At 43.5% G+C, this 25,853-nt stretch overlaps 1 protein-coding gene across 2 annotated transcripts in view; it reads left to right on the top strand.

The window, feature by feature from the left end:
• cdh13 (cadherin 13, H-cadherin (heart)) overlaps window positions 1–25,853 on the top strand; it is a 513,598-nt gene that overhangs the window by 444,381 nt on the left and 43,364 nt on the right. For both annotated transcript variants that reach the window (XM_045688176.1, XM_045688175.1), the window contains one exon: window positions 10,077–10,219. In XM_045688176.1, the coding sequence (XP_045544132.1) occupies window positions 10,077–10,219 (143 nt within the window). The remainder of the gene's footprint in view (window positions 1–10,076; window positions 10,220–25,853) is intronic.

The raw sequence follows: 25,853 nt of genomic DNA, 5'->3' as shown, positions 1-25,853 counted from the left end.
TGGCACCTTTGTGTTTTACGTTTTCTGATAGCATGTTATGTATTTTATTGGCGTGCTTGTTTTTTCATTTTATTGTTTTAATTGTGTTGCTATTTTAAATGCACTTTCAATAGTTTGAATGTAAGTTTGATATTGGATCTTTAATTGATGATCATTTGAATCTAGACTCTAGACTATGCACTAGGTTATAGGCCTACTAAATACATGTTTGGGTAGATTGCTTGCTGAGCTGAACTGGGAAGTAATATGAGGACAATAGACAAGGTGTTAGGACTTATTAGCATGTGTAAAGTTCCATGAACTTCCAGAGCCATCTAATCAAGACCGATTAAGCTCTGTTTTTATTCTAACTTCTCAATACTGAGCTTCTACTTCTTATCATGAAATATATTCTGACTTACATGTACACACTCGGAAACAGGCCATATTACACAGTGTGTCTGACAGCTGATTGATGGCCAGTCACATTGTGTTTATTTTGTCCACTCGGCCCGTCACATTTACTTCCTTACTACAGCGCTGCTATTGTGCTGATATGGAATAGAAATATGACCTGGTGTGACAAAGGCAATTTCTCCTGTGGGCCAGAGCAGAGCCGTGTTAGGCTGGGCAACAAATTACATGTGGCTGTAATTTTCCTATCAGGCCCTGAGTGGATGTCTTGATGACAAAGTTTTCTGATTATAGCTGCAGTTCTCTCAGGGGCGGACTAGATCAACGTCAATTGATATCTCTCTCTTTTCACCCTTTTATCAACTAACAAGTAGGCATGTTTTTTCACAGTCCTGCTTAGACATCCGAGGTTATTAGACTCATTGTCAGCAGAGTAGCAGACAGTCAGAATGAAATGAAGAGAGCGTGAACAAGGTAGTGGAGGAAGAAGGCAAAGAAAGAATGAAGAGAGTGCTGCCCGGCACTCTGTAATTATTCCTTCATCCACAGTCCTCTGCACTGTTATCTCTTCCTCCCTCATTCCTGCTCAGCGAGTTCTGAATTCTGATGAAGTCTACAGACTGCCGAGGCCCAAAAACAGGTCCTGAACTTCTGGGGAATTTCAAATGAACTAATGGCTGCCCTCAAATGTCTTTTTCACATACAGTAGCTCACTGATAGAGGGGAGTATTATCATTGGCTTCTTGCCCTCTGGTTCTTTCAGCCAGTAAGTCACTGATCACTGCTGTCTGGAAGTGGAGAGAGGGAGCATGATTAGTGGCTTTGAAGTGTGCTGCCAAAACATCAGAACTCAGAAGTATGCACTTGTCTAAGTCACAGTGCACTCAGGATAGTCAAGGTGAGGTACATTGGCACTTTGAATCACTGTCAGACAAGTTGTGTGAGCGTGTACGTGTCTGTGTGTGTGTGTGTGTGTGTGTGTGTGTGTGTGTGTGTGTGTGTGTGTGTGTGTGTGTGTGTGTGTGTGTGTGTGTGTGTGTGTGTGTGTGTGTGTGTGTGTGTGGGTGTGTGTGTGTGTGGGTGTGTTTGCCTGTGTCAAATCCAGTTAGCAACGTGCATGCCCCGCCCACCTGAGGATCTGTCTTTTTCTGCCATCTATTTCCTGTGTTTGAGGGGTGCAAATTCACTTGTCACTTAAATCTCTCTGGATTGATTGCTTTCATTTTACTCCTACGACCCTTTCATACTCCTGCTTGTGCCGGACGTTTTTTCCCGTTAATGTTACGATTACGGAAACGTTTGTAACGACCTGTCAAACACACCCCTATAATAGCTGAAATGTGCTCAATGGAATACATTGTCTTTCTGTTGCATCTATAATGCCTAAGCTTTGTCTGAATTTAACGCATCGCCTCGACACTTACATCATAAGACAAGACGAAAGATACCTTTATTTTAATGGGTGTACATTTTTTGTGGAATTGAAAAAAGTTACAATTGAATACAATTTAAATGTTTCCATATTAAATGTCTTGAAATGAAAGCAACTTCCGAAAAGGAACACTCGGTTTATAGTGATATTATGTCTAATATCGGAAAACATTTAAAGTATGCATAGATAGGTGTAATCTAGAGCCGAGCCTGTTGATTTTTAACCTCAGGGTATCCTGCTATTGACACACTTGTTGAATTATGCAACAGAACGTGACAACAACAGTAATTAATGAGGCAGTCTAGACAGTGCAGGTGAGTGCAGGTAGTGTGGACAGAGCAGGTAGGGTAGACAGAGCAGGTAGGGTGGACAGAGCAGGTAGGGAGAACAGAGCAGGTAGGGAGAACAGAGCAGGTAGTGTGGACAGAGCAGGTAAGGTAGACAGAGCAGGTAGGGAGAACAGAGCAGGTAGTGTGGACAGAGCAGGTAGGGTAGGAAGAGCAGGTAGAGTAGACAGAGCAGGTAGGGTACTACAGAGCCAGGGGCGGAAATCCCGGGGGGGACGGGGGACACACGACCCCCCCCCCCCCATCCTGGGAAAAATATGATTTGTCCCCCCCCAATATATCACTGAAACATAACTATGTAATTTAAATAATATTAATAATACGCAATGAAAGTAATTGTGCTGATTATAGACAATTAATAGCGCGTTTTTAACTTTCAAAAGATTGCGACCCCCCACCCTTTGCCTCACAATGGTTTGATCCACTGCCAGTTCCTTAGTTGGCAAGGTAACAGAGGGGTCGTATCCACTGTCTGAAAGGCACTCAATGAACGTAACTGACGTGAGGTTAATCCAGTCAATCGAGCACACACACTAGCTGAATATGCAGAGCTAGCGTGCAAATATTAACTATTAAGCTAGCTAGTACCTATTCCATTTATTTGGCCTCGTCAAAGATGGAATCTTTGCTATCGTCAATTTATTCCAAGATCAGCATGCAGATGATGTAAGTTAGTGCTTCAAAGTCCCTGTGATAAGGTTAGCGATAAACTGGAGTCCAAACTGAACAGAACTACACTCTCTTCTACCATTGTCTTAAATATATTTAATGGTCTCGTTGCAAAAGCTAAATTGTCACAAGGGAACTTTTATTTATTTATTTTATTTCACCTTTATTTAACCCGGGTAGCAAAGATTATAGAAAACACCACTGAAACGGAATTGGTGCTCGCTAGCTTTGCAAATTCAGCTATTGTTGGAAGCCAGCCAATATGAAACAAACTATTAAAATTATAAAAGGTTGCAGCATATGTTGTGTAAATGGTGAACTCATACAGCTGTCAACTCTTGTCATTTTAATCCGTTTCACATTTGCTAGCTACCTTTTAGATCGAAGCCCAAATAGAATGATAAAAGATAAGATGATAGAAGCCCATCTCCTACTGTAAATAACCTACACACTGTGTGTGTGTGTAGCCAGCCAGCCAGGTAGAAAAATGGCAGAAAAATAAAAGACGGACATCAGAGTATTTTTCAGTACACCAAAACGCAAAGTAAGAACCCTAGTAGCCTAATATCTCAAAGACTAGTTGATAAAATGTTCATAAGAAAGAAATTAAATTCTAATGGAAATGTTTCACAATGATGTCATTAGGCAGAGCAGGCAACAGATGGCACACAGACAGCAGAGTTGGGGACAGATATGCAGGGTCAGACTGGCAGAGACAGGGAGTCTCAGGTAAGTTTGTTGAGTCTTTGTTTGGCAACATTATGAAAGGTTCTCCATTTTTTTTACTTGTAAAATAGGAACATAATTGGAAAATGCCATGGATACCCCCACTCTCAACTTAAACTGGTGACTGAACTAAGATTTGTTAAAGGCAATGGTATTGCTGTTGTGATTAGTTGTGTAGTTTTGGGTACCGGTAGTTAGGAGTACGGCAAACACCTTATTTCTTTGGTTCCTCAATATACATTTACCATATTACAATGTAGGCTATGTGTTACAGCACTACTTTTGGTGTCCCCCTCAGGAATTGCTCTTGAGAAAATTTAATGTAATTGTCCCCTCCAAAGTTGATATCAGATTTTCGCCCCTGTACAAAGCAGGTCGGGTACTACAGAGCAGGTAGGGTAGAAAGAGCAGGTAGGGTAAAAAGAGCAGGTAGAGTAGACAGAGCAGGTAGGGTACTACAGAGCAGGTAGGGTGATACAGAGCAGGTAGGGTAAACAGAGCAGGTAGTGTAGACAGAGCAAATGTTTGATGTTTGCAGCCCTGTTCCACCCCTTTATGTTAATTACCATACATGCAAATACACCCAGTGTATTTATGCAAAGTAGGCACATATACATGTTTTATTATAACACAAAACACAAATAAAATACCTGATATCATTAGAAAATATATATATGAGTGCATTCTAAGAAAAGAAAAGTGACATTTTACAATTCATGTAATTCCTGAATTTCCACCAAAAACACTGAACTCCATTCATTATTTGTCCAGTAAAATATTTGATGTGCTATAATTCAGTCAATATCTGATGGATAAAATAAAAATCCTCCATTGTCCAACTGTTTCCCTTATTAGAATTGTTTTTAAAACCTTTCAACAATTTTGATGAACATTGCTAATCCAATCTTGATCATCGCAGTCCTCCCATGTTATTTATGATGGCTGATTATGTAGCAGCGTCTCACCCCATATGACATGTCAATGAGGAAGCCTTTAGCATTATCCCTTCCCCACTTCTTCCACCTGCACCAGCAGCAAACAGCCCCCAGGCTCCAGCGCCCCAGCCTGAGACGGAGAGGCACAGAGGGGGGCATCAATATGCAGCACACCTCTGGAAATCTACTTGGTTGACACAGCGTAAAAAAGCGCAAGGGGGACAAAGATAAATGAGTTAGTGCCTATTTCAGCATTTTTACTGGAGACTTAGCAGATCTGTGGCTTGTAGATGTGGACCCGTGCATGGCTCCCTGAGCAGGCCAGGGGTTTGGTGTTGCACTGATTACTGCCTCCTAGCTCTACCCATCTAGCACGGGGGCCGGATTAGGAGGCGCACAGAGCAGAGAGTAGTGGGGTCTGTCTGATGGGATGTGATGTACAGTAGGAGTCAGCGTTTCTCTCCAGCTGCTGGGGACATTTACAACATCACTCCTGTCACAGGAAACACTAATGAACATAGGACCCCATGCTGCACTGGAACAGATGTTAGATACACATCCATACTGTAGCTATACACTTACTAACTTACAGCATACACACATTCTGTACTGTATTTACAGGTGTGGTCAAATATATTGGCACCCTTGCTGCATGATTCACGATTTCTTCTAAAAACCTTTGGTGTTTACACATATATTTGTGTGATTTACAACGACACAGGAACAAGAAAGAGAAAAAAATCTAAATTGAAATTGAGATTTTTCACTTCAAAGTCAAATTATACTAAATTATAAAACATTCTAATTAATTTGGTTTGCAATGATTCTAGTTTACTGTGTAATTTATCTCACCTGTGGTAAGTTTCAGATGCCTACAGTTAAAAAATAGTAATTCAACCAGTTTTGAAAATAAAAATATAAAATGTTCTCTACAGTGCACTTAAAGTCCTTAATTTAGCAAATGGTCTTATCCAATGCACTTACGATAAGTGTATTTGAATGAGGATTTAGAATAAACCACTTAGTACAAGTTTTCTCAGAAATACTTACTGTCAGTAACAATGGTACCAATCAGATCTCTCTCTCTCTCACACACTCTCTTTTCTTCTCTCTCTCTGTTTGTCTGTCACACACACACACACACACACACACACACACGCACACGCACACGCGCACACACGCACACACGCACACACACATACTGTATGCATAACCATATGCATCTGATGCAATGGTAGTGTAATAGTTGATCCTAAAGGGGTCTCAACCTCATGCAGAGATAGCTATGTGAACTGTGTGGGTGAGCAGATTTCTTATAAAGAGTGCTGCTGCGTTGTCTTAACGTCCTCTCTCAGGGTGTCACCGTCATTATCCTAGAATAGACTGCATCTTCCTGTGATGTAGGAAAAGCACTCTCCTGACTGGTCTGTCCTGAGTCCTGGAAGATCTGAGTCCTATAAGGTGTCCCCAGGGAGGCTCTAACCGTCAGATGAAAGCTGAAATGGGCTCAGACTCAGTTCTCGGTAGAGTAGGGTCAGGCCTGGATTTGCCTTACAGCACCGGGGAGAAATTCTGCCGCTCAAGCAGAAATAATGTGAGCAAATCAACTTGCTATTGGGTATTTTACAGTGCAAGCAGAAAGTACAGGCAATTTCTGCCTCCAATCTTTTCTCATTTGTGTGTGAGCGCGTAAGCTTGTGTGCGGGCGTATGTGTGTTTGTAGTGAGCGAGAGAGAGAGAGGCAGAGGAGGAGAGAGAGAGAAGGATAAAAGGGAAAATTCTAGATGTGGATGTAAGTGATTATTTGAACAATTGGCTGTGACAATTTGCAATGTTGCTGATAAACATGTACCCTGTATGAGAAAGATGTTTTTTTTTCATTTGCATAATGTATTTTTAATGTCTCTCTAATGACCTTAAGAGAAGGTTAATGGTCCCTGTGTTTGTACACGTTGTGCTGCCTCATTTGGGGTTACCATGGAGCTGGGGTGATTCAGTACCATAACCTGGCCTCACAGGGCTGCTCTTATTGCTAGGCACTCACTATAGAGACTAGAGAGGTAGCAAGGGAACATTTTGTGCATCACAACTGTGTACAATAATATTACAGTATGTGTGGGTGTCACTTACTGTATGTCTAGAGCGGGAGCGTGGAAGGAGAAAGCATCTGTTATGCATTACTACTACTAAGTGTGTGTTTGAGTGCCTCTGATGCTTATGCAGTTGAAATCAGAAGTTTACATACACCTTAGCCAAATACATTTAAACTCAGTTTTTCACAATTCCTGACATTTAATCCTAGTAAAAGTTCCCTTTCTTAGGTCAGTTAGGATCACCACTTTAATTTAAGAATGTGAAATGTCAGAATAATAGTAGAGAGAATGATTTATTTCAGCTTTCATTTCTTTCATCACATTCCCAGTTGGTCAGAAGTTTACATACAACTTCAACTTTACATGAGAACTGAGGTTTAAATTCCTGGAAAGAAAATAAATAATGGCATACGATTTTGTTGAGAGTAATAGGTTTGGAGTGTTTTTATGCTGTATTTATGGAGGTCCCCCTCTCATAGCATCATTCTGATACATATTGTATCTGATTAGCATCAGTGGCTGAGACTCTGATGTGGCAGAGCCCTGTCTCTGTCCTGTCTGATGTGGCAGAGCCCTGTCTCTGTCCTGTCTGATGTGGCAGAGCCCTGTCTCTGTCCTGTCTGACGTGGCAGAGCCCTGTCTCATCCAGCTGGAGAAGACAGACAGTAAGACAGGGCCATCCCCAGCTGGAGGGGACAAAAAAATAGGACAGACAGGGCAGATCAGGGAAGACAGGGGAGGGCAGAGCAGGTCAGACCAGAAGCAAGGCAGACCAGACCAGAGCAGAGCAGACCAAGGCAGAGCAGACCAGGAGCAAGGCAGGGCAAGGCAGGGCAGATCAGGGCAAGGCAGACCAGAGCAGACAGAAAAAAGGGTTCCAAAATGGTTCATCGGCTGTCCCCATAGGAGAAACCTTTTTGGTTCCAGTTAGAAGAACCCTTTTTGGTACTAGGTAGACCTCTTTTGGGTTCTATGTAGAACCCTCTTACTGTCTGTCTTCTCCAAAAACGGTTCTTCAAAGATTTCTTATGGGGGCAGCCGAAGAACCCTTTAAGGTTCTAGATAGCACCTTTTTTTCTAAGAGTGTACAGGCCAGAGGGCCGGGCAGGACAGGGCAGAGCCGGTAGACATTACCTGGTTACCCAGACTCATTGCTTTCGAACCATCTGATTGGTCCCAAAAACATACATGGGTAAACCAACGTCTTTGATTTGTACAATGCCACTAGTCACCACAAATGGCTTCAATGATGGCAGATTCAAACTGACGTATGTAGCAATCAAAGAATTCAGTGTGAGTTGTCAGGCAAGGGTAGACAGGACAGACAGGGAAGGCCAGTCACCAGTCAGTGGGACACAGTCAACAGCTCTAATTATTCAGCAGTACCACTGGCCTCTCCACTGGAACCCACACTCAATCCTCCTCACTGCACACACACACTCCCACTCACAGCCCCTGGACGGGCCAACTGGAGGGATTTATTGCACATCTCTTCTCTCTGTGTGTGTGTGTGTGTGTGTGTGTGTGTGTGTGTGTGTGTGTGTGTGTGTGTGTGTGTGTGTGTGTGTGTGTGTGTGTGTGTGTGTGTGTGTGTGTGTGTGTGTGTGTGTGAGAGAGAGAGAGATAGAGGATCTGAAACATCTGGACTGGGAGAAGGGAGGAGAGGGCAGGATATGGGTCTTTGTCCTGATGCTTGATGGGCTAGTTGGACCTGAACAGAGAGAGGAGGGCCAGAAGGCTCGCTGTAGGACAGATGTTTGGTTACACTCAGTGGAAGCCTCTATTCAGGGGACTTAAACTGTGGATCTGGCCACACATGTAGATTTAGAGAGACATATCATACATATCTGTCTAAATCAGACAATCAGGTGGAAGAATGACTTCCTTTCATGGCTCCAATCCCTCAAAAACACAGCGGTGTTGCGGAAAACGGGTGGGGGAAAACCTTTTATATGCTTTATCATTTAAGCTGCAACCGAATAGATTCTATCAACAAATAGGCTTGCAGTCAATACAAACCATTGAACAATGTATTACTGGATCAAGCGACTATCTGTGTACCCAAAGCAGCAGGATAATCATCTTGTTTTCGCATCTTTCCAAGCGATGAGCTTCTCTCTGTGTGTAGGTATTGTTGTGTGATGCCTGGTGGTGATGGAGGACTGATAACCAGGAAGTAAGTGTGTGTGTGTGTGTGTGTGTGTGTGTGTGTGTGTGTGTGTGTGTGTGTGTGTGTGTGTGTGTGTGTGTGTGTGTGTGTGTGTGTGTGTGTGTGTGTGTGTGTGTGTGTGTGTGTGTGTGTGTGTGTTAGATGTGTTTACTGATGGGAGAATGGGGACATATTGGGGTTAATGACCTGTGAGAATGTTTAAACTTGGTTCTGATTTCTCATTCTACTATAAAATGAGCTGTGTGCACAGTCCGTGTGTGTGTGTGTGTGTGTGTGTGTCAGTCTGTTTGTGTGAAAGTATGTGTCTGTTTTGTTTCTTGCTATCTCTTTCCATATGCATGCAATCTGTCTGTGGTAATGTGTGTGTGGGTGTGCACTGTACAGTACTGTATATCCGGTCATGTCAGGTGCATGCGTTTTAAATGCGGTACGTTGTTGTGGTAATTTAATAGGTGCATGGTGGGAGAGAGGAATAGGGAGATAGAGATAGAGGAGAGGTGTCATTTCTCTTGTGGTGGAGGTGTGAGTGGAGGTTGATTACAAAGCCATTTCCCAAGGCTTTGTCTCGCTCTGTTAGCAGAAGAGCTCAGTTTCAAAGATAATTTGTCTACCACTGAGAGCACTTTGTGTGTGTGCCGGGTGTGCTTGCGTGCTCACGTCTGTGTGTGTTTGTGTGGGTGTAAAAGCACAAAGGTGCATGTGGAGTGTTTACTGGTAAACTTAAAGGGGTAAGAGGTGGTAAAGAGTGCGCGTGTGTGTTTAGTACCTCTGGGTGTGTGTATGGGATGGGGATTGGCCACTAAATCAGCGGTGTGTGACATGAACACAGATGAGAAGCCCCAGAGGCATGTCTCCATTCCCTAGCCAATCACAATGCACCACCCATCACCTCCCATCACCTGGCGCTCAGGATCACATTAGCAGGGTCATGGAGGCCTCATACTTCAGCCACTTTCCACACAAACTAGGTCATTTTTCTCTGAGAAGCTACCAGAGTTCATTCATCAAACTCAAAATCCAACTACAGTGTCCACAGACATACACAGCCGTCCACTCAACCTCACCCGCACCTCATACAGACTTCAGATACAGTACATGCAGTCTTGTCATGCTGTGATTCAAAAGCTTTGTATCTTTGATAGTTATTGTCCATTCAGTATCTCTTCATAGAAACATTTATTATTTTTCAATTGCACTTACTATCTTATGTCCCATAGGTGATGTCTACAAATCTTCAATATATTGTATAGTGTCATACCATGGTATTACCCTGAATATGTTCTGATCAGCTGTCATCTGTTCCCTGTTCAGGTTTGCGGTCCTGAGAGACCCGGCTAACTGGCTCAGCGTGAACCCGGTCAGAGGCACGGTGAACACCTCCGCCAATCTGGACCGCGAGTCGCCTTACGTTCACGACAACAAATACACCGCCATCTTTATGGCCACAGACAACGGTAAGTGATACATTCAATAAGTCTCTTTTTAAAACATTCCATACGGTGTCAAATCCACAAGTTACCACCGGCTAAATCTAAGAGGTTAAAATGCCTATTTACTCTGTTCCATCTGACTGCGCAATCCACGGTCTCATTAGCCCAGCCAGGCAATTTATAAACTTGATCTCCATTATAAAAAGCATCTAGACATTATCACATTTCTTTTAGACTAACATTTAGTTTTCAACAGCGGAGATTTGTATAAACCTTGCTGTCTGTCTCTCCAACATTTGCAACATTGTTTCAATATTCAAATTAGATATCCAGCTGTCCCATAGTAATGAATGTGTTGGGGGACGAGAGAGACAGGCAGAGTTTCTCAGCCAGTCGAAATCATGAATCAGCTGGCATCATTTTTATATAAAGAAATGTCAATTTAAAAAAGGTAAAACAAAACGAAGTGTAGCTAGTTGCAGTCTTTCCAGCTTCAGTTTGAAGTGATTGTGTTAGCTGTGCTGTTGGCTAGCTCCTCTGAACACCTGACGAAATCGCGCCACATTAACTCATTGTTTGGATGTATCCAAATAAATGCCTCTAGAAACAGTTTCAACAAATGCAAATGCAGCTATTTTGCTGTTAATCTGGCTGCACTTTTTGACCTGACTGTAAATTAGCCATAGTTGGCTAGCTAGCAAGCAAGGGAGAAGAATGTCGCCAGCCAGTATGGCAACGGAACATTTAGAATGAATGACTGGTTCGCGTCCATAGATACAGACTGGGTCACGTCTCTAGCAACCAAACCAATAAAATGAACGACCAGCCGGCTTGGGTAGCAACCCTAGATTAGTGTCAGGACTATATCTTGTGGAAGGATGAAATAATACGAATAAATTCATCAAAATAATGTTTTTTATGAAAATATGTCAATCATTATTTGAATATGTTGGTAACCCATTGTATAAAAGTGATAATGTCCTGCCAATATATACGTGCCAATATATCCTGCAAACACCGGCTCCGAGGGAATGTTTTGCCTTGTGTGGTATGTTTTGTGAGTTTTGAAACTCTTATGTAACCAATCATAAAATAAATACCATGGTAGGTTTTGTGGGTTTTGACAGTCTTTTGTAGGAGTCATAACCAGCCATAAAATAACGCAATATATGTCGCAATGGGTCTAAATACATGTGTCATGAGAGTGTTATGACCACATTATGACAGGTTATGACAAGTTATGTCAGCTGTTATGACATTATGACATGGTTATGACCTTGTTATAATGTGTTATGACGCTGGGTGTCAAGTAGTGTTACCAAATGGGGATAATATTTCCTGCTTTGGGAATTGTCTGTGCTCCCTGTCTAGCTTTCGTTTCAATGACTGTTAGCAAGCTGGACAGAGTGAAGAGACTATAAATGTAGGTCATTATCTTTTCTACACAGTTTCAATTTGGTTTTAGTCATTTCAATGTCGATTAAGCTCATTTAACTCTAAAAAAATGTATCTTACAAAAAAGAAATGTTTGACACCCCTGGCGCCGTGGATCATCCATTTAGCATCTGGAGAGACAATGTGTTATAAGGAATATTGCAAGAAATGTCATATTTAATCCTTAAATGATACCCTTACAACAACGTCATCGACTTTCATTAGTATGTCAATACAGAAAATGATTATCTGAAGGAGTTTTGTAGACGCGATGGCTTAATTCCAGACAGTATCAATGAGAGATGTAAAGTAAGATAAATGCATTATTATATCCTCTTCCATGTCCTCTATGTGGTGTATAACCGTGGTTTTACTCTCGCTCTTGGAGTTTTGACATCCAGGTATAGTCAGTGAGTAGAACCGTAATTTGTCTCACCTGGCACAGCCCAGCTTTAATTAACCTGAAGGCAATGTGATGTCCTTCTCGCTCTATCATGGACTGTGGTTTTGAGAGGCACACTCTCACAGCACTTAAGTATTTTTAGAGAGGGAGGGAGGGAAGTAGAGAGAGAAGTAGAGACAGCAGAGGGGAAGGATGGATAGATGCATACCCAAAGACAGAGGGATGGATGGAGGAACGAGGTGAGATAGAGAGATATGGAGAGAAAATGAGGAGATGAGGAAACGAGATTGTGATTGTACAGTAAGCCAAAGAGAGAGAGAGACCTGGCTCTCAAAAGAAGACAGGCTATGTGAACACTGCCCACAAAATGAGGTGGAAACTGAGCTGCATTTCCTAACCTATTGCCAAATGTATGACCATATTAGAGACACATATTTCTCTCAGATTACACAGAAAAAAATCTAATTTGGATAAACTCCCATATCTATTAGGTGAAATTCCACAGTGTGCCTTCACAGCAGCAAGATTTGTGACCTTTTACCACAAGAAAAGAGCAACCAGTGAAGAACAAACACCATTGTAAACACAACCCATATTTATGTTCATTTATCTGCCCTTTTATACTTTAACTATTTGCACATTGTTACAACACTGTACATAGAAGTGGCGGTCGGTGCCGTTTAAGATGAGGGAGGACGATTTATTTATTACAGCATATTGGATGACTGTCATTCATATTCCATTCAACCAGTTGAATGTAACATGTTCAGGCAACTACATGATACTCAAATGGTCCCAATACCCATCATGAGGTTGCTACAACCAACAATATAAATGAAAGTTTACAACATAGGTGCACACAGGTTGAGTGAAAAATTTGAGGTGACAGACAGTGACACATGGACAGACAGTGACACATTCAATACTGCCTTGCACACTCTTGCCTGCATCTAGCTGATCTAGGGTGTAATCATTAGTCCAACAGTTGCAAATGAGTTTCTCTTGGACAAATTCTGGTATGTTTCATTTCATTCCGTTTGCTTCTGTTTAAGAAAACTTTTTTTCAACAGAATCGGCGTAATGAATACATCCCTGATCACGCGTAAACACAGTTCACTTTCATAGCAGCCACGTTGTATTCCTTCTCGCATCTATGTGCTCTCCTCCTCTCCTCTTTTCCCTTCGCTTGTGGACTTCAATACACAACACATCAGCTGTAGGAGACCAGGCAAAAAAGCTTTCCAAGCCAAACCACATCATAACCGCTACACACAGCCTACATCGTTGTCACCATATTAGCTAAAGTAACGTCATAGTCAACATAGCTAATATAACTAACTCGTTAGTAAACCCACTACTGCTCGCCTGAGGTAGAGTACCTCATGATAAGCTGTAGACCACACTGTCTACCAAGAGAGTTCACATCTATATTATTCGTAGCCGTCTATTTACCACCAAAAACCAATGCTGGCACTCAGACCGCACTCAACAAGCTGTATAAGGCCATCAGCAAACAAGAAAATGCTCATACAGAAGTGGCGCTCCTAGTAGCCGGGGACTTTAATGCAGGCAAACTTAAATCCGTTTTACCTAATTTCTACCAGAAAGTCACGTGCAATGTGCAAAAAACTCTAGACCACCTTTACTCCACACACAGAGACGCATACAAAGCTCTCCCTCGCACTCCATTTGGCAAATCTGACCATAATTCTATCCTCCTGATTCCTGCTTACAAGCAAAAATGAAAGCAGGAAGTACCAGTGACTCGCTCAATACGGAAGTCGTCAGATGATGCGGATGCTAAGCTACAGGACTGTTTTGCTAGCACAGACTGGAATATGTTAATCCAATGGCGTTGAGGAGTATACCACCTCAGTCACCGGCTTCATCAATAAGTGCCTCGACAACGTCGTCCCCACAGTGACCGTACGTACATATCCCAACTAGGAGCCATCGATTAAAGGCAACATCCGCACCGAGCGAAAGGCAAGAGCTGCCGCTTTCAAAGATTGAATCCTACTACACCAGCTCTGACGCTCATCGTATGTGGAAGGGCTTGCAAACTATTACAGACTACAAAGGGAAACCCAGCCATGAGCTGCCCAGTGACCGAGCCTACCAGACGAGCTAAATCCCTTTTAAGCTTGCTTCGAGGCAAGCAACACTGAAGCATGCATGGAACCACCAGCTGTTCCCGGAAGACTGTGTGATCACACTCTACCTTTTAAACAGGTCAACATTCACAATGCCACGGGGCCAGACGGATTACCAGGACTTGTACTCAGAGCATGTATGAACCAACTGGCAAGTGTCTTCACTGACATTTTCAACCTCTCCCTGACCGAGTCTGTAATACCTACATGTTTCAAGCAGACCACCATAGTCCCTGTGCCCAAGAAACTGAAAGCAACTTGCCTAAATGATTACCGCCCCGTAGCACTCACGTCGGTAGCCATGAAGTGCTTTGAAAGACTGGTAATTTCTCACATCAACACCATCATGCCGGAAACCCTATAGCATAGCGCCCCAACAGAGCCACAGATGATGCAATCTCAATCGCACACCACACTGCCCTTTCCAACCTGGACAAATGAACACCTGTTTCAGAATGCTGTTCACTGACTCCAGCTCAGCGTTCAACACCATAATACCCACAAAGCGCATCACTAAGCTAAGGACCCATCATTAAGTTTGCTGATGACACAACAGTGGTAGGCCTGATCAACGGCAACAATGAGACAGCCTATAGGGAGGAGGTCAGAGACCTGGCAGTGTGGTGCCAGGCCAACAACCTCTCCCTCAGTGTGAGCAAGACAAAGGAGCTGATCGTGGACTACAGGAAAAGGAGGGCTGAACATGCCCCATTCACATAGATGGGCCTGTAGTGGAGCAGGTAGAGAGTTTCCAGTTCCTTGGTGTCCACATCACCAATAAACTATCATGGTCCAAACACACCAAAACAGTCGTGAAGAGGGCACGACAATGCTTTTCGCCCTCAGGAGACGTACAGCCCAGTACATCACTGGGGCCAGGCTTCTTGCCATCCAGGATCCATATCCAAGGCGGTGTCAGAGGAAGGCCCCAAAAATTGTCAAAGACTCCAGTCACCCAAGTCATAGACTGTTCTCTCTACTACCGCACAGCAAGCGGTACCGGAGAGTCAAGTCTAGGTCCAAAAGGCTGCTTAACAGCTTCTAACCCCAATCCATAAGACTGCTGAACAATTAACAAATTGCCACCCGGACTATTTGTTTTTACATCATTCCTACTCGCTGTTTAATATCTATGCATAGTCACTTTACCCTTACCTACATGTACAAATTACCTCGACTAACCTGTACCCCTGCACATTGACTCGGTACCGGTACCCTCTGTATATAGCCTCATTATTGTTGAGTCTAGTTGATAGGTAATCGACTAGCCAGACTGTTCCCCGTACTCCGCGTGTAGGGATTTGTACAACGTATGAACAAGGCTATTGAACTAGACATTGGTGTCTGTCTTTATTACTTTATCCAATATATCATACTGAAACATGGTATCAGAAGTGGCTCGAAAACCACACGTTTGTTATTTTTGTAGCTAAGTACAGTATAGGCGGAGTTACGTTCCATATGCGAACACACGCCATTTCCTACTCCTAGTCACAACACTGATCAACTCGTTGTTAGCTGGTTAGCTAGCATCACTACCTACCTCGATGACTGAAGGCAAAGAAATCTCCTATTCCATCACTATGGTAGCGAACATTCCGCCACCGAATCCCATGGTTCTCACAGGGGACTGGAATACTAATTGGGACAATTTCAGGGATGAATTCGAGGACTATGCGCTGGCGACCGGTCTACATGAGAAACCCAACGAGGTACAAGCGGCAACTCTGAGGAGTTTAATGGGCAGCGAATGCAGGCATATGTACCAGCACAATCTCACCCTCACAGCGCGACAACAGTGTGATGCAAAGGCTATATTGGATGCATTGGAGAATTACTTCAAACCCGGCAGAAACGTAATTTACAAGCCGTTCATTTTCGGAAGCTGCAAACAGGAAGAGGGTGAGTCAGTACACAACTTTGTAACCCGTTTGAGAGAAAAATCCGCCACTTGTGAATACGGGGGATTGAAAGATGAATTGATTCGTGACAAAATAGTACTGGGAATTGCAAAAGAGGATACGCGCCGGCGTCTACTGAGAGAGAGAGGCTTAACATTAGTAACTGCCATCGAAATGTGCCGCACTGCTGAAGTCACTGACATGAGAATGAGAGCAATGGAAATCAAAACCCCACGCTCCGACGTTGATACTGTTCACGCTGTTGTTAGGCAGACATTCAGACAAAACCAATCGAGGCAGAGTAATTCACCACGAACGGTGAACACAGAGAGCCCCGTAGCATGAAAATACTGTGGGAATACACACACACGTGGCAAAGAGCACTGCCCTGCCTATGGAAAACCATGCAGAGCTTGTGGAACTAATAATCACTTTGCAAAAGTGTGTCTCAAAAGCAAAAGAAGGGTGAGTGAGGGCAAGATTCACTGTGTTGATGATGTCACTCAATGTTCAGAGCTGAACAGTGAAAGTGACATTTACATGCATGAATCCATTGGGGCTGTACACTCAAGAGGGAAGAAATGGTTTGTGACACTACGATTACACAACAAGCAACAACAATGTCAACTGGATTCCGGTGCTACATGCAACGTAATGAGCTACAAAGACAAAATCAATCTGGCACCTGACACACATCTATTGCCCAGCGACACTAGACTAAAGGTGTACTCAGGAGAGCTAATGAGCTCTATGGGCACCTTTGAGACCGAATGTGTTATTCGGGGACGCAAACACAAGCTGGAGTTTGAGATTGTGAAAACCAGTCAACATCCTCTCCTCTCAGGCTCTACATGCGAACGCCTGGGACTGATGCAGTTCACTGTACCAAATGACCTGCACATTGTGGATCATGTCCAGCATGGACCCCTGTCCAAAGAACAACTACTCAGCAGATATGGCGATGTATTCAACATGCCCGTTGAATCAGTGCCTGGGGAGGTACACTTTGAAGTGGATGAGAGCATCACTCCAGTCCAGTGTGCTCTTCGCAATGTGCCCATTGCAATGAAAGTGGCTGTGAAGGCCCAGCTGGACAAGTATGAGGCCGATGGCCACATGACATCTGTGACCGAACCAACTGACTGGATCAGCAATATGGTCATAGTGAAAAAAACAGAGAAGCAGAGGGTCTGCATCGACCCAAAGCATCTGAACCAAGCACTGAAACGATCCCACTACATCATGCCGACACTAGAGGATGTCCTCTACAAGCTTCCCAAGGCCAGGATTTTCACCTTGGTGGATGCCCAAGATGCATTCCTTCAATGCAAGCTGGACGAAGAAAGCAGCTTCATGACTACCTTCTGGACCCCCTGGGGTCAGAAACGCTGGCTCAAGCTCCCGTTTGGTGTCTCAGTGGCGCCTGAGGTATACCAACGCAAGCAGCACGAGTCACTGGCTGGGCTCAAGGGCATTGAACCCATTGCCGATGATGTCCTGATCGTAGGCTGAGGTGACACAGATGAAGAAGCAGAACGCGACCACGATGTGAAGCTCCTGGCACTGATGGAGCGCTGTCGATCAGCTAAGCTTCGTCTTGGCCTAAAGAAGCTGCAGTTCAAGGTGAAAGACGTCCACTTCCATGGCCACATTCTCTCGGCAAAAGGCCTGAAGCCGGACCCAGACAAGGTCAGAGCGATCCTCGACATGCCAAACCCGTCTGATGCAAAAGGAGTACAGCGTCTCATCGGTTTTGCAAACTATCTTGCAAAGTTCATGCCACACCTATCAGCAGTCTGTGAGCCTCTGCGCCGGTTGCTGGACAAAGACACACCATGGCACTGGCTACCCAAGCACGAGGCTGCAGTGCAGGAGATGAAATCTCTGGCTTCATCCATGCCAGTGTTGCGCTACTACGACGTCACGAAGCCTGTCACAATCCAGAGCGACTCCAGCCAAAGGGGACTTGGATGCTGCCTTATGCAGGAAGGCCAGCCCGTTGCATTTGCCTCGAGAGCGCTCACTCCCACCGAACAGAACTATGCACAAATTGAAAAAGAGTGCCTCAGCATCGTCTTCTCCTGCCAGCGATTCCATCACTACTTATATGGTCGAGAGCTGGTCACCGCTGAAACTGACCACAAACCACTCATTGCCATATTCAGTAAACCTCTCCTCAACGCGCCCAAGAGGCTTCAAAGCATGCTCCTGACTCTGCAAAACTACAGCCTGAAGGTCATTTACAAGCCAGGACCAGAGATGTACATCAGCGACACACTGAGCAGGACAACAGCACAATGTACAGGCAGAGGCACTGCCTATCAGCGGCAAGCCATCTGTTTGCTACAGCAGGAACAACAAGATGTTCAACAGATCAATCAGGCAGACTACTTAAACGTCACAGATCACCACCTAGCCCAGATCAGGCAACACACTGACAAGGACGAACACCTACAATCACTGAAGTCCATGGCTCTCGCAGGTTGGCCATATCTGAAAGAGGAGACACCTTTCACAGTGAGAGAATACTGGACCTTTCGAGATGAGATCAGTATGCAAAATGGCGTCTTGTTCAGAGGTCAGAAGGTCATTATTCCCAAATCACTACGTCCAGAGATGCTGACCCGCATACACTCCAGTCACGTTGCAGGTGACGCATGCTACCGTCAGGTTCGTGAAACATTATACTGTCCAAACATGCAAGCAGAAATTAAAGACTTTGTCAGCAACTGTACCACATGCAACGAGTACGCTCATGAACAGCAAAAGGAAACCATGATGTCACATGAACTGCCCACAAGGGCCTGGCAAATCGTCAGCATGGACTTATTCAGCCACAGACAAAAGGACTATCTTCTCATTGTTGATCACTACTCTGACTTTTGGGAAATTGAACTGCTCCCTGACTTGTCTGCAGAGACGGTCATAAAGCGCTGCAAGGCGCAGTTTGCAAGGCAAGGTCAGCCTGACAAGGTAATCACGGACAATGGCCCACAATTCACTGCACAGTTCAAGCATTTCGCCTCAGAATGGGAGTTTGACCACGTGACCTCCTCTCCAAGACACCCAAAATCAAATGGCAAGGCAGAGTCAGCTGTCAAGATTGCAAAAAACCTGTTAAGCAGGGCCGTACGCGACAGCAACGACCCATGGAAAGCGATCTTACAGTGGAGGAACACACCCACCGAAAACATGGACAGCAGCCCAGCACAACGCCTTCTGTCCAGACGTCTGAAGACTACCATCCCCGTGGCTAAGAAGCTACTTGAGCCCTGCGTCATGGTTGGCGACACGGACAAACTGCGTCACAGAAAGCAGCTCGCTAAGTGCTTCTATGACCGGACTGCTCGAGACCTACCAGAGCTGGAGGTGGGTGAAACGATAAGGATGAAACCGCTGCCGGGAGACCACACAGGACTTTGGAGGCTGGGCACGTGCCTACAGAGAGTTGCACCACGTTCTTACCTGGTGGATGTTGGTGGCTCCCTCTATCGTCGCAATCGGGTGGATTTGCGCGTAGCAGAGCAGACAAACCAGAACACGCCATACACTCACCTAGATGAGCTGGATCACAGTCCAGGCCTAAGGGTAAGAGGCGCAGAATTGAGACATGAGCCAACTGAAGGTGAGGCTTCTACCCCACCAAGCTCTCCAGCTCGTGGCACTAATCCTACCCCTGTCAGAGCCCATACTTACTCACGGGTGGGTCGGCTTGTCAAGCCACCGAACAGGCTTACTATGTAAGCAAGAGACTGTGTTCACTTGTCCTCTGTTTATAAAAAAAAGGGAAAAAAGAAAGGAAGATGACAACTGAAGTAAAAAGAAAATGTCATGCTTTTTCAATTGTTATGACTTGATTGTTAAGAATTTAATGTTATGCTGTTATGTTTGCACTTTCTATTGAAAAGGATGATGTTACGGAGTCTAGTTGATAGGTAATCGACTAGCCTGACTGTACCCCGGACTCCGCGTGTAGGGATTTGTACAATGCATGAACAAGGCTATTGAACTAGACATTGGTGTCTGTCTTTATTACTTTATCCAATATATCACACTGAAACAATTATTGTTATTTTATTGTTAATTTTTAATGTATTTTTGACTTTATTTAGTAAATATTTTCTTAACTCTATTTCTTGAACTGCATTGTTGGTTAAGTGCTTGTAAGTAAGCATTTCACAGTCATTTCTACACTTGTGGTATTCAGCGCATGTGACAAAAATTTGATTTTGATTTGATTTACAGTCACGCAGTGACATTAGTGTACTGTCAGTCAGTAAGCAGTTTAGCAGTTACACCAGCGGGCCTCGGTGGCAATACCTTTGTAAAACCAAAATCTTACCTTGACTTGGAAGAAGAGTTCTAGTGTTGTGTGGGATTGTCATAGCCAGCTAGCTATCATAGCATTCCTCTGTTTGAGCAGGGTGTTTGATTATGTTAAACTAGCTAGCTGCATTTGCTAGCAAAGTAAGTGAAACTGAAAGTGAAAAACCCCCAGAAAATGTCTTTCTCTATCTCTCTCTTGCCTCTCCTTCAGAAATGAATTTGTTCAAAACGGTTCAACTATTGTCTTTCTCTCTCTTTGAGTCAACTACTCACCACATTTTATGTACTGTGGTGCTAGCTAGCTGTAGCTTATTCTTTCAGTACTAGATGAATTATCTGCACCTTTGATTGGGTGGACAAAATGTCAGTTCATGCTGCAAAAGCTCTGATAGGTTGGAGGACATCCTCCGGATATTGTCATAATTACTGTGTAAGTCTATGGAAGGGGGTGAGAACCATTACCCTCCAAGGTTTTCTATTGAAGTCAATGTAACCAGATGAGGACAGAAGCTGGTTGTCCTCCGGGTATACCATGGTGCTACCTTACAGAGTGCTGCTGATGCTACTCTAGACCTTCATTGTAAAAGAGTGTGTTTTAATCAATTATTTGGTAACGTGAATATATTTATGATAACTTTTTAAATGTTTTACAATTTTATTTGTATAAAATTTACTGAGGAGGATGGTCCTATGATCCTCCACTGGTAGACAGCCATAATATCACCTTTGAAATGTATTTTTTCCTTTGAAACATTTGTGAGTGTAATGTTTACTGTTAATTTTGATTGTTTATTTCACTTTTTGTTTATTATCTATTTCACTTGCTTTGACAATGTACGCATATGTTTCCCATGCCAATAAAGCCCTTTGAATGGAATTGAGAGTGAGAGAAAGAAAGAGATCGAGAGAGAGTAGAAAAGGCTTTGTCTTCTCTACTAGGATGACTCCCCTCAGGGAACTTCTGACAGATCCATTAACAGATGTGTGAGATTCTATTAACAGGGCTGGAGAGCAAAGCAGCACTGTGGTGCTCTGCAGCTTGCAGAGAGGGCTGGAGGAAGCAGAGGAGGCCAGTCCCATCATGGTGCTCTGGGACTGCAGGGCTGGGGTGAGCCCAAGTGCCCACCAAACTCAGATGAGATCTTAGTTGCAGACAGAAATATTATATCTATTCATGTGTTACCAGCACTTTTCACTCAGACTGTGTCTCTGTATCCACTTCTCACCCTCTCAGTCCCACTCCTTCTTTTACGAGCGAGGGAGGGATGGAGCGAAGGAGTTGTGATTTGAACAGTTGGAAGAACAGGCATGTGAAATGACAGACCTTCTGAGAGGCAGACGATGGGGATGAGATTGCAGGAGAAAACTAATAGAAATGATCTGGAAGCTGGGGTAGGGTGGTGTAGCTAGTCGTTGCCAGCATGACTAATGAGTTGACATTTTGCGCCAGCAGTGATTGACTCATTAAAATGGGGAATGTCAATAAAGGGGTTTAATATTCTCTGATTCCAGCTGTACTCTTTGGACCATTGCTGTCAATAGTGTAGTTATGACTATTATTTCTCTTTTTTTAACTGCAGGTTTCTGTAAAACAATTGCCTGTTATGATGTTCATGCACTGAGCAGTCTAGCAGCTGCAGTAACCTGCTAATAAATCATAGTTTATGAAGGCAATTTGAGCCATGTGTTGTATGTCTAAGAACATGCCCTCTGGGTATTTGCTGGAGTAATGTCCCAGTCTCTGTCTGTGCACTGCATGCCATGCTCAGCTTCTGTGTGTGTGTGTGTGTGTGTGTGTGTGTGTGTGTGTGTGTGTGTGTGTGTGTGTGTGTGTGTGTGTGTGTGTGTGTGTGTGTGTGTGTGCGTGTGCGTGTGTGCATGCATGTGTGCGTGTGCGTCTGCACCTGTCTGTGTATATTTTCTTGTTTTTCCATTGTGGTCGTGATGGCAGCAGAAGGCAGATTTCTGCTGTACCTGTACCTTTGTGTGTGCCCCTGGCTTGCGGAAAGTCCTCTGTCATGGACAGGCTGAAGCTCGTCTGCAACAATATGTTAGATGATTGCATGACAACACACCTACGCCGGCTACTAACAGGGTATCGATCTAACACGTCTTTATCTGGAGCACTCCAATCAATGTTCCAGCCCTCCCACTGACCAGCGCAGGTTACCGTTTTTCGTCGTGAATCTTGTTCTGGAGGCATTTCTGCAGAGTGGCAACTAGCACAGCCACAGAGTCATCAAATCTGATTTTTAACCCTAACATTAACCCTAACCTTAACCACACTGCTAACCCTAACCTTAAATTAAGACTGAAAAGCAAATGTTTGTTTTCATGAATTTCTACAATATTGACAATTTTGAAGCTGGCCTATCTAAGGGGAAATAGCTCAGTTCTGCCTCCAGGACAAGACTCATTGTCACGCCTGCTCCCGCTCCCCCTCCCTGGCGCTCGAAGGCCTCCATCATTATGCACACCCGCCTTTCCCCGTCACGTGCATCAGCAATTATTGGACTCACCTGGACTCAATCACCTGTGTCATTACCTCCCCTATATCTGTCTGTTCCCAAGCTCTGTTCCCTGCTTCAGGATTAATGTTCTTATGTCGTTGTGTTACCCGGTGCTGACGCTGTTCCTGTCTTGTTTAATGTCTGTGCTATATTAAATGTTGACTCCCGTACCTGCTTCTCATCTCCAGCGTCTGTCCTTACAATCATGACAATAAATGTCAACCTGCCTGACCAGCAGAGAGCTCCGGCTGAGAGGGAGAAAGGGAGGCAGAGGGCAGGAGAGAGGGAGAGTAAGAGGGAGAAAGGGAGGGAGGGAGGAAGGGAGGGGGAGAGAGGGAGCAAGAAGAGAGAGAGTGTGATTCCTGTAAAGGTTGAGAAAAAATGTAAAAGGTTGCTTTGGATAAAAGCACCTGCTGAATGGTTTATTATTCTTAACTTTTTAGTGACAGGGGGCAGTATTCGGAAATTCAGATGAGTGACGTGCCCAAATTAAACTGCCTGTTACTCGGGCCCAGAAGGTAGGATATGCATATTATTAGTAGATTTGGATAGAAAACACTCTGAAGTTTGTAAAACTGTTTGAATGATGTCTGTGAGTATAACAGAACTCATATGGCAGGCAAAAACCAGAGACAAAATCCAACCAGGAAGTGGTTTGTAGTTTTTCAAGTGATTGCCTATCCAAACTACAGTGTCTGTGGGGTCATTTTGCACTTCCTAAGGCTTCCACTAGATGTCAACAGTCTTTAGAACCTTGTTTCATGCTTCTACTGTTACTGGGGAGAGAATAAGAGCTGACTCGAGCCTTTGAACTATGAGTTGTTTACTGCGAGGTCACGAAGGCGCACCGTTCCTTCTTTTTCCTCTGTAATGAATATGCTATTGTCCGGTTGGAATATTATCGAAGATTTATGTTAAAAAGACCCTAAGGATTGATTGTAAACATCGGTTGACATGTTTCTACGAACGGTAATGGAACATTTTGACTTTTCGTCTCTGGTTTTGCGCTCACGCATTGTGCCTTTGGATAGGGATCTGAACACGTGAACAAAACGGAGGTATTTGACATAAATATGGAGTTTATCGAACAAAACAAACATTTCTTGTGGAAGTGGGAGTCCTGGGAGTGCATTCCGACGAAGATCAGCAAAGGTAAGTGAAGATTTATAATACTATTTCTGAGTTTTGTTGACTCCAGTACTTGGCGTGTAACTGTATAGCTTGCTTTAATGGCTGAGCTCTGTACTCAGAATATTGAACAATGTGCTTTCGCCGTAAAGCTATTTTGAAATCTGACACAGCGGTTGCATTAACCTCTCTGGGACATGTGGGACGCTAGCGTCCCACCCACGGGACACACTAGTCAACAGCCAGTGAAATAGCAGGGCGGCAAATTCAAAACAACAAAAATCTCATAATTCAAATTTCTCAAACATACAACTATTATATCCCATTTTAAAAATACACTTCTCGTTAATCCAACCACATTGTCCGATTAACGGTGAAAGCATAACATTAAATTATGTTAGGACAGCGCCTAAACAAGAAAAACCACACAGCCATTTTCCAAGCAAGGAGAGGCGTCACAAAAACCAGAAATACAGCTAAAATGAATCACTAACCTTTGATGATCTTCATCAGATGACACTCCCAGGACTCAATGTTACACAATACATGTACAGTGGGGCAAAAAAGTATTTAGTCAGCCACCAATTGTGCAAGTTCTCCCACTTAAAAAGATGAGAGAGGCCTGTAATTTTCATCATAGGTACACGTCAACTATGACAGACAAAATGAGGGGAAAAAATCCAGAAAATCACATTGTAGCATTTTTTATGAATTTATTTGCAAATTATGGTGGAAAATAAGTATTTGGTCACCTACAAACAAGCAAGATTTCTGTCTCTCACAGACCTGTAACGTCTTCTTTAACCTCTTACATCTAGATGTTCCGCTAGCGGAACACCTGCTCCAATATCCAATGATGGGCGTGGCGCGAAATACAAACTCCTCTAAAATCCGAAAACTTCCATTTTTCAAACATATGACTATTTTACAGCATTTTAAAGACAAGACTCTCGTTAATCTAACCACGCTGTCCGATTTCAAAAAGGCTTTACAGCGAAAGCAAAACATTACATTATGTCAGCAGAGTACCCAGCCAGAAATAATCAGACACCCATTTTTCAAGCTAGCATATAATGTCACAAAAAACAAAACCACAGCTAAATGCAGCACTAACCTTTGATGATCTTCATCAGATGACAACCCTAGGACATTATGTTATACAATGCATGCATGTTTTGTTCAATCAAGTTCATATTTATATCATAAAACAGCTTTTTTACATTAGCATGTGACGTTCAGAACTAGCATACCCCCAGCAAACATCCGGTGAATTTACTAAATTACTCACGATAAACGTTCACAAAAAACATAACAATTATTTTAAGAATTATAGATACAGAACTCCTCTATGCACTCGATATGTCCGATTTTAAAATAGCTTTTCGGTGAAAGCACATTTTGCAATATTCTCAGTAGATAGCCCAGCCATCACGGCTAGCCATTTAGACACCGACCAAGTTTAGCCCTGACCAAACTCCGATTTACTATTACAAAAGTTTGATTACCTTTGTTGTCTTCGTCAGAATGCACTCCCAGGACTGCTACTTCAATAACAAATGTTGGTTTGGTCCAAAATAATCCATCGTTATATCCAAATAGCGGCGTTTTGTTTGTGCGTTCTAGACACTATACGAAGTGTAAATAAGGGTCACGAGCATGGCGCAATTCGTGACAAAAGATTTCTAAATATTCTATTACCGTACTTCGAAGCATGTCAACCGCTGTTTAAAATACATTTTTAGGCCATTTTTCTCGTAAAAAAGCGATAATATTCCGACCGGGAATCTGCGTTTAGGTAAACAG

Source organism: Salmo salar, chromosome ssa10 (genome assembly GCF_905237065.1).
Source record: "Salmo salar chromosome ssa10, Ssal_v3.1, whole genome shotgun sequence".
In the NCBI taxonomy this organism is placed as follows: Eukaryota; Metazoa; Chordata; class Actinopteri; order Salmoniformes; family Salmonidae; genus Salmo; species Salmo salar.
Note: the sequence above shows the minus strand (reverse complement) of the source record. Positions and strands in the feature narration are given on the sequence as shown.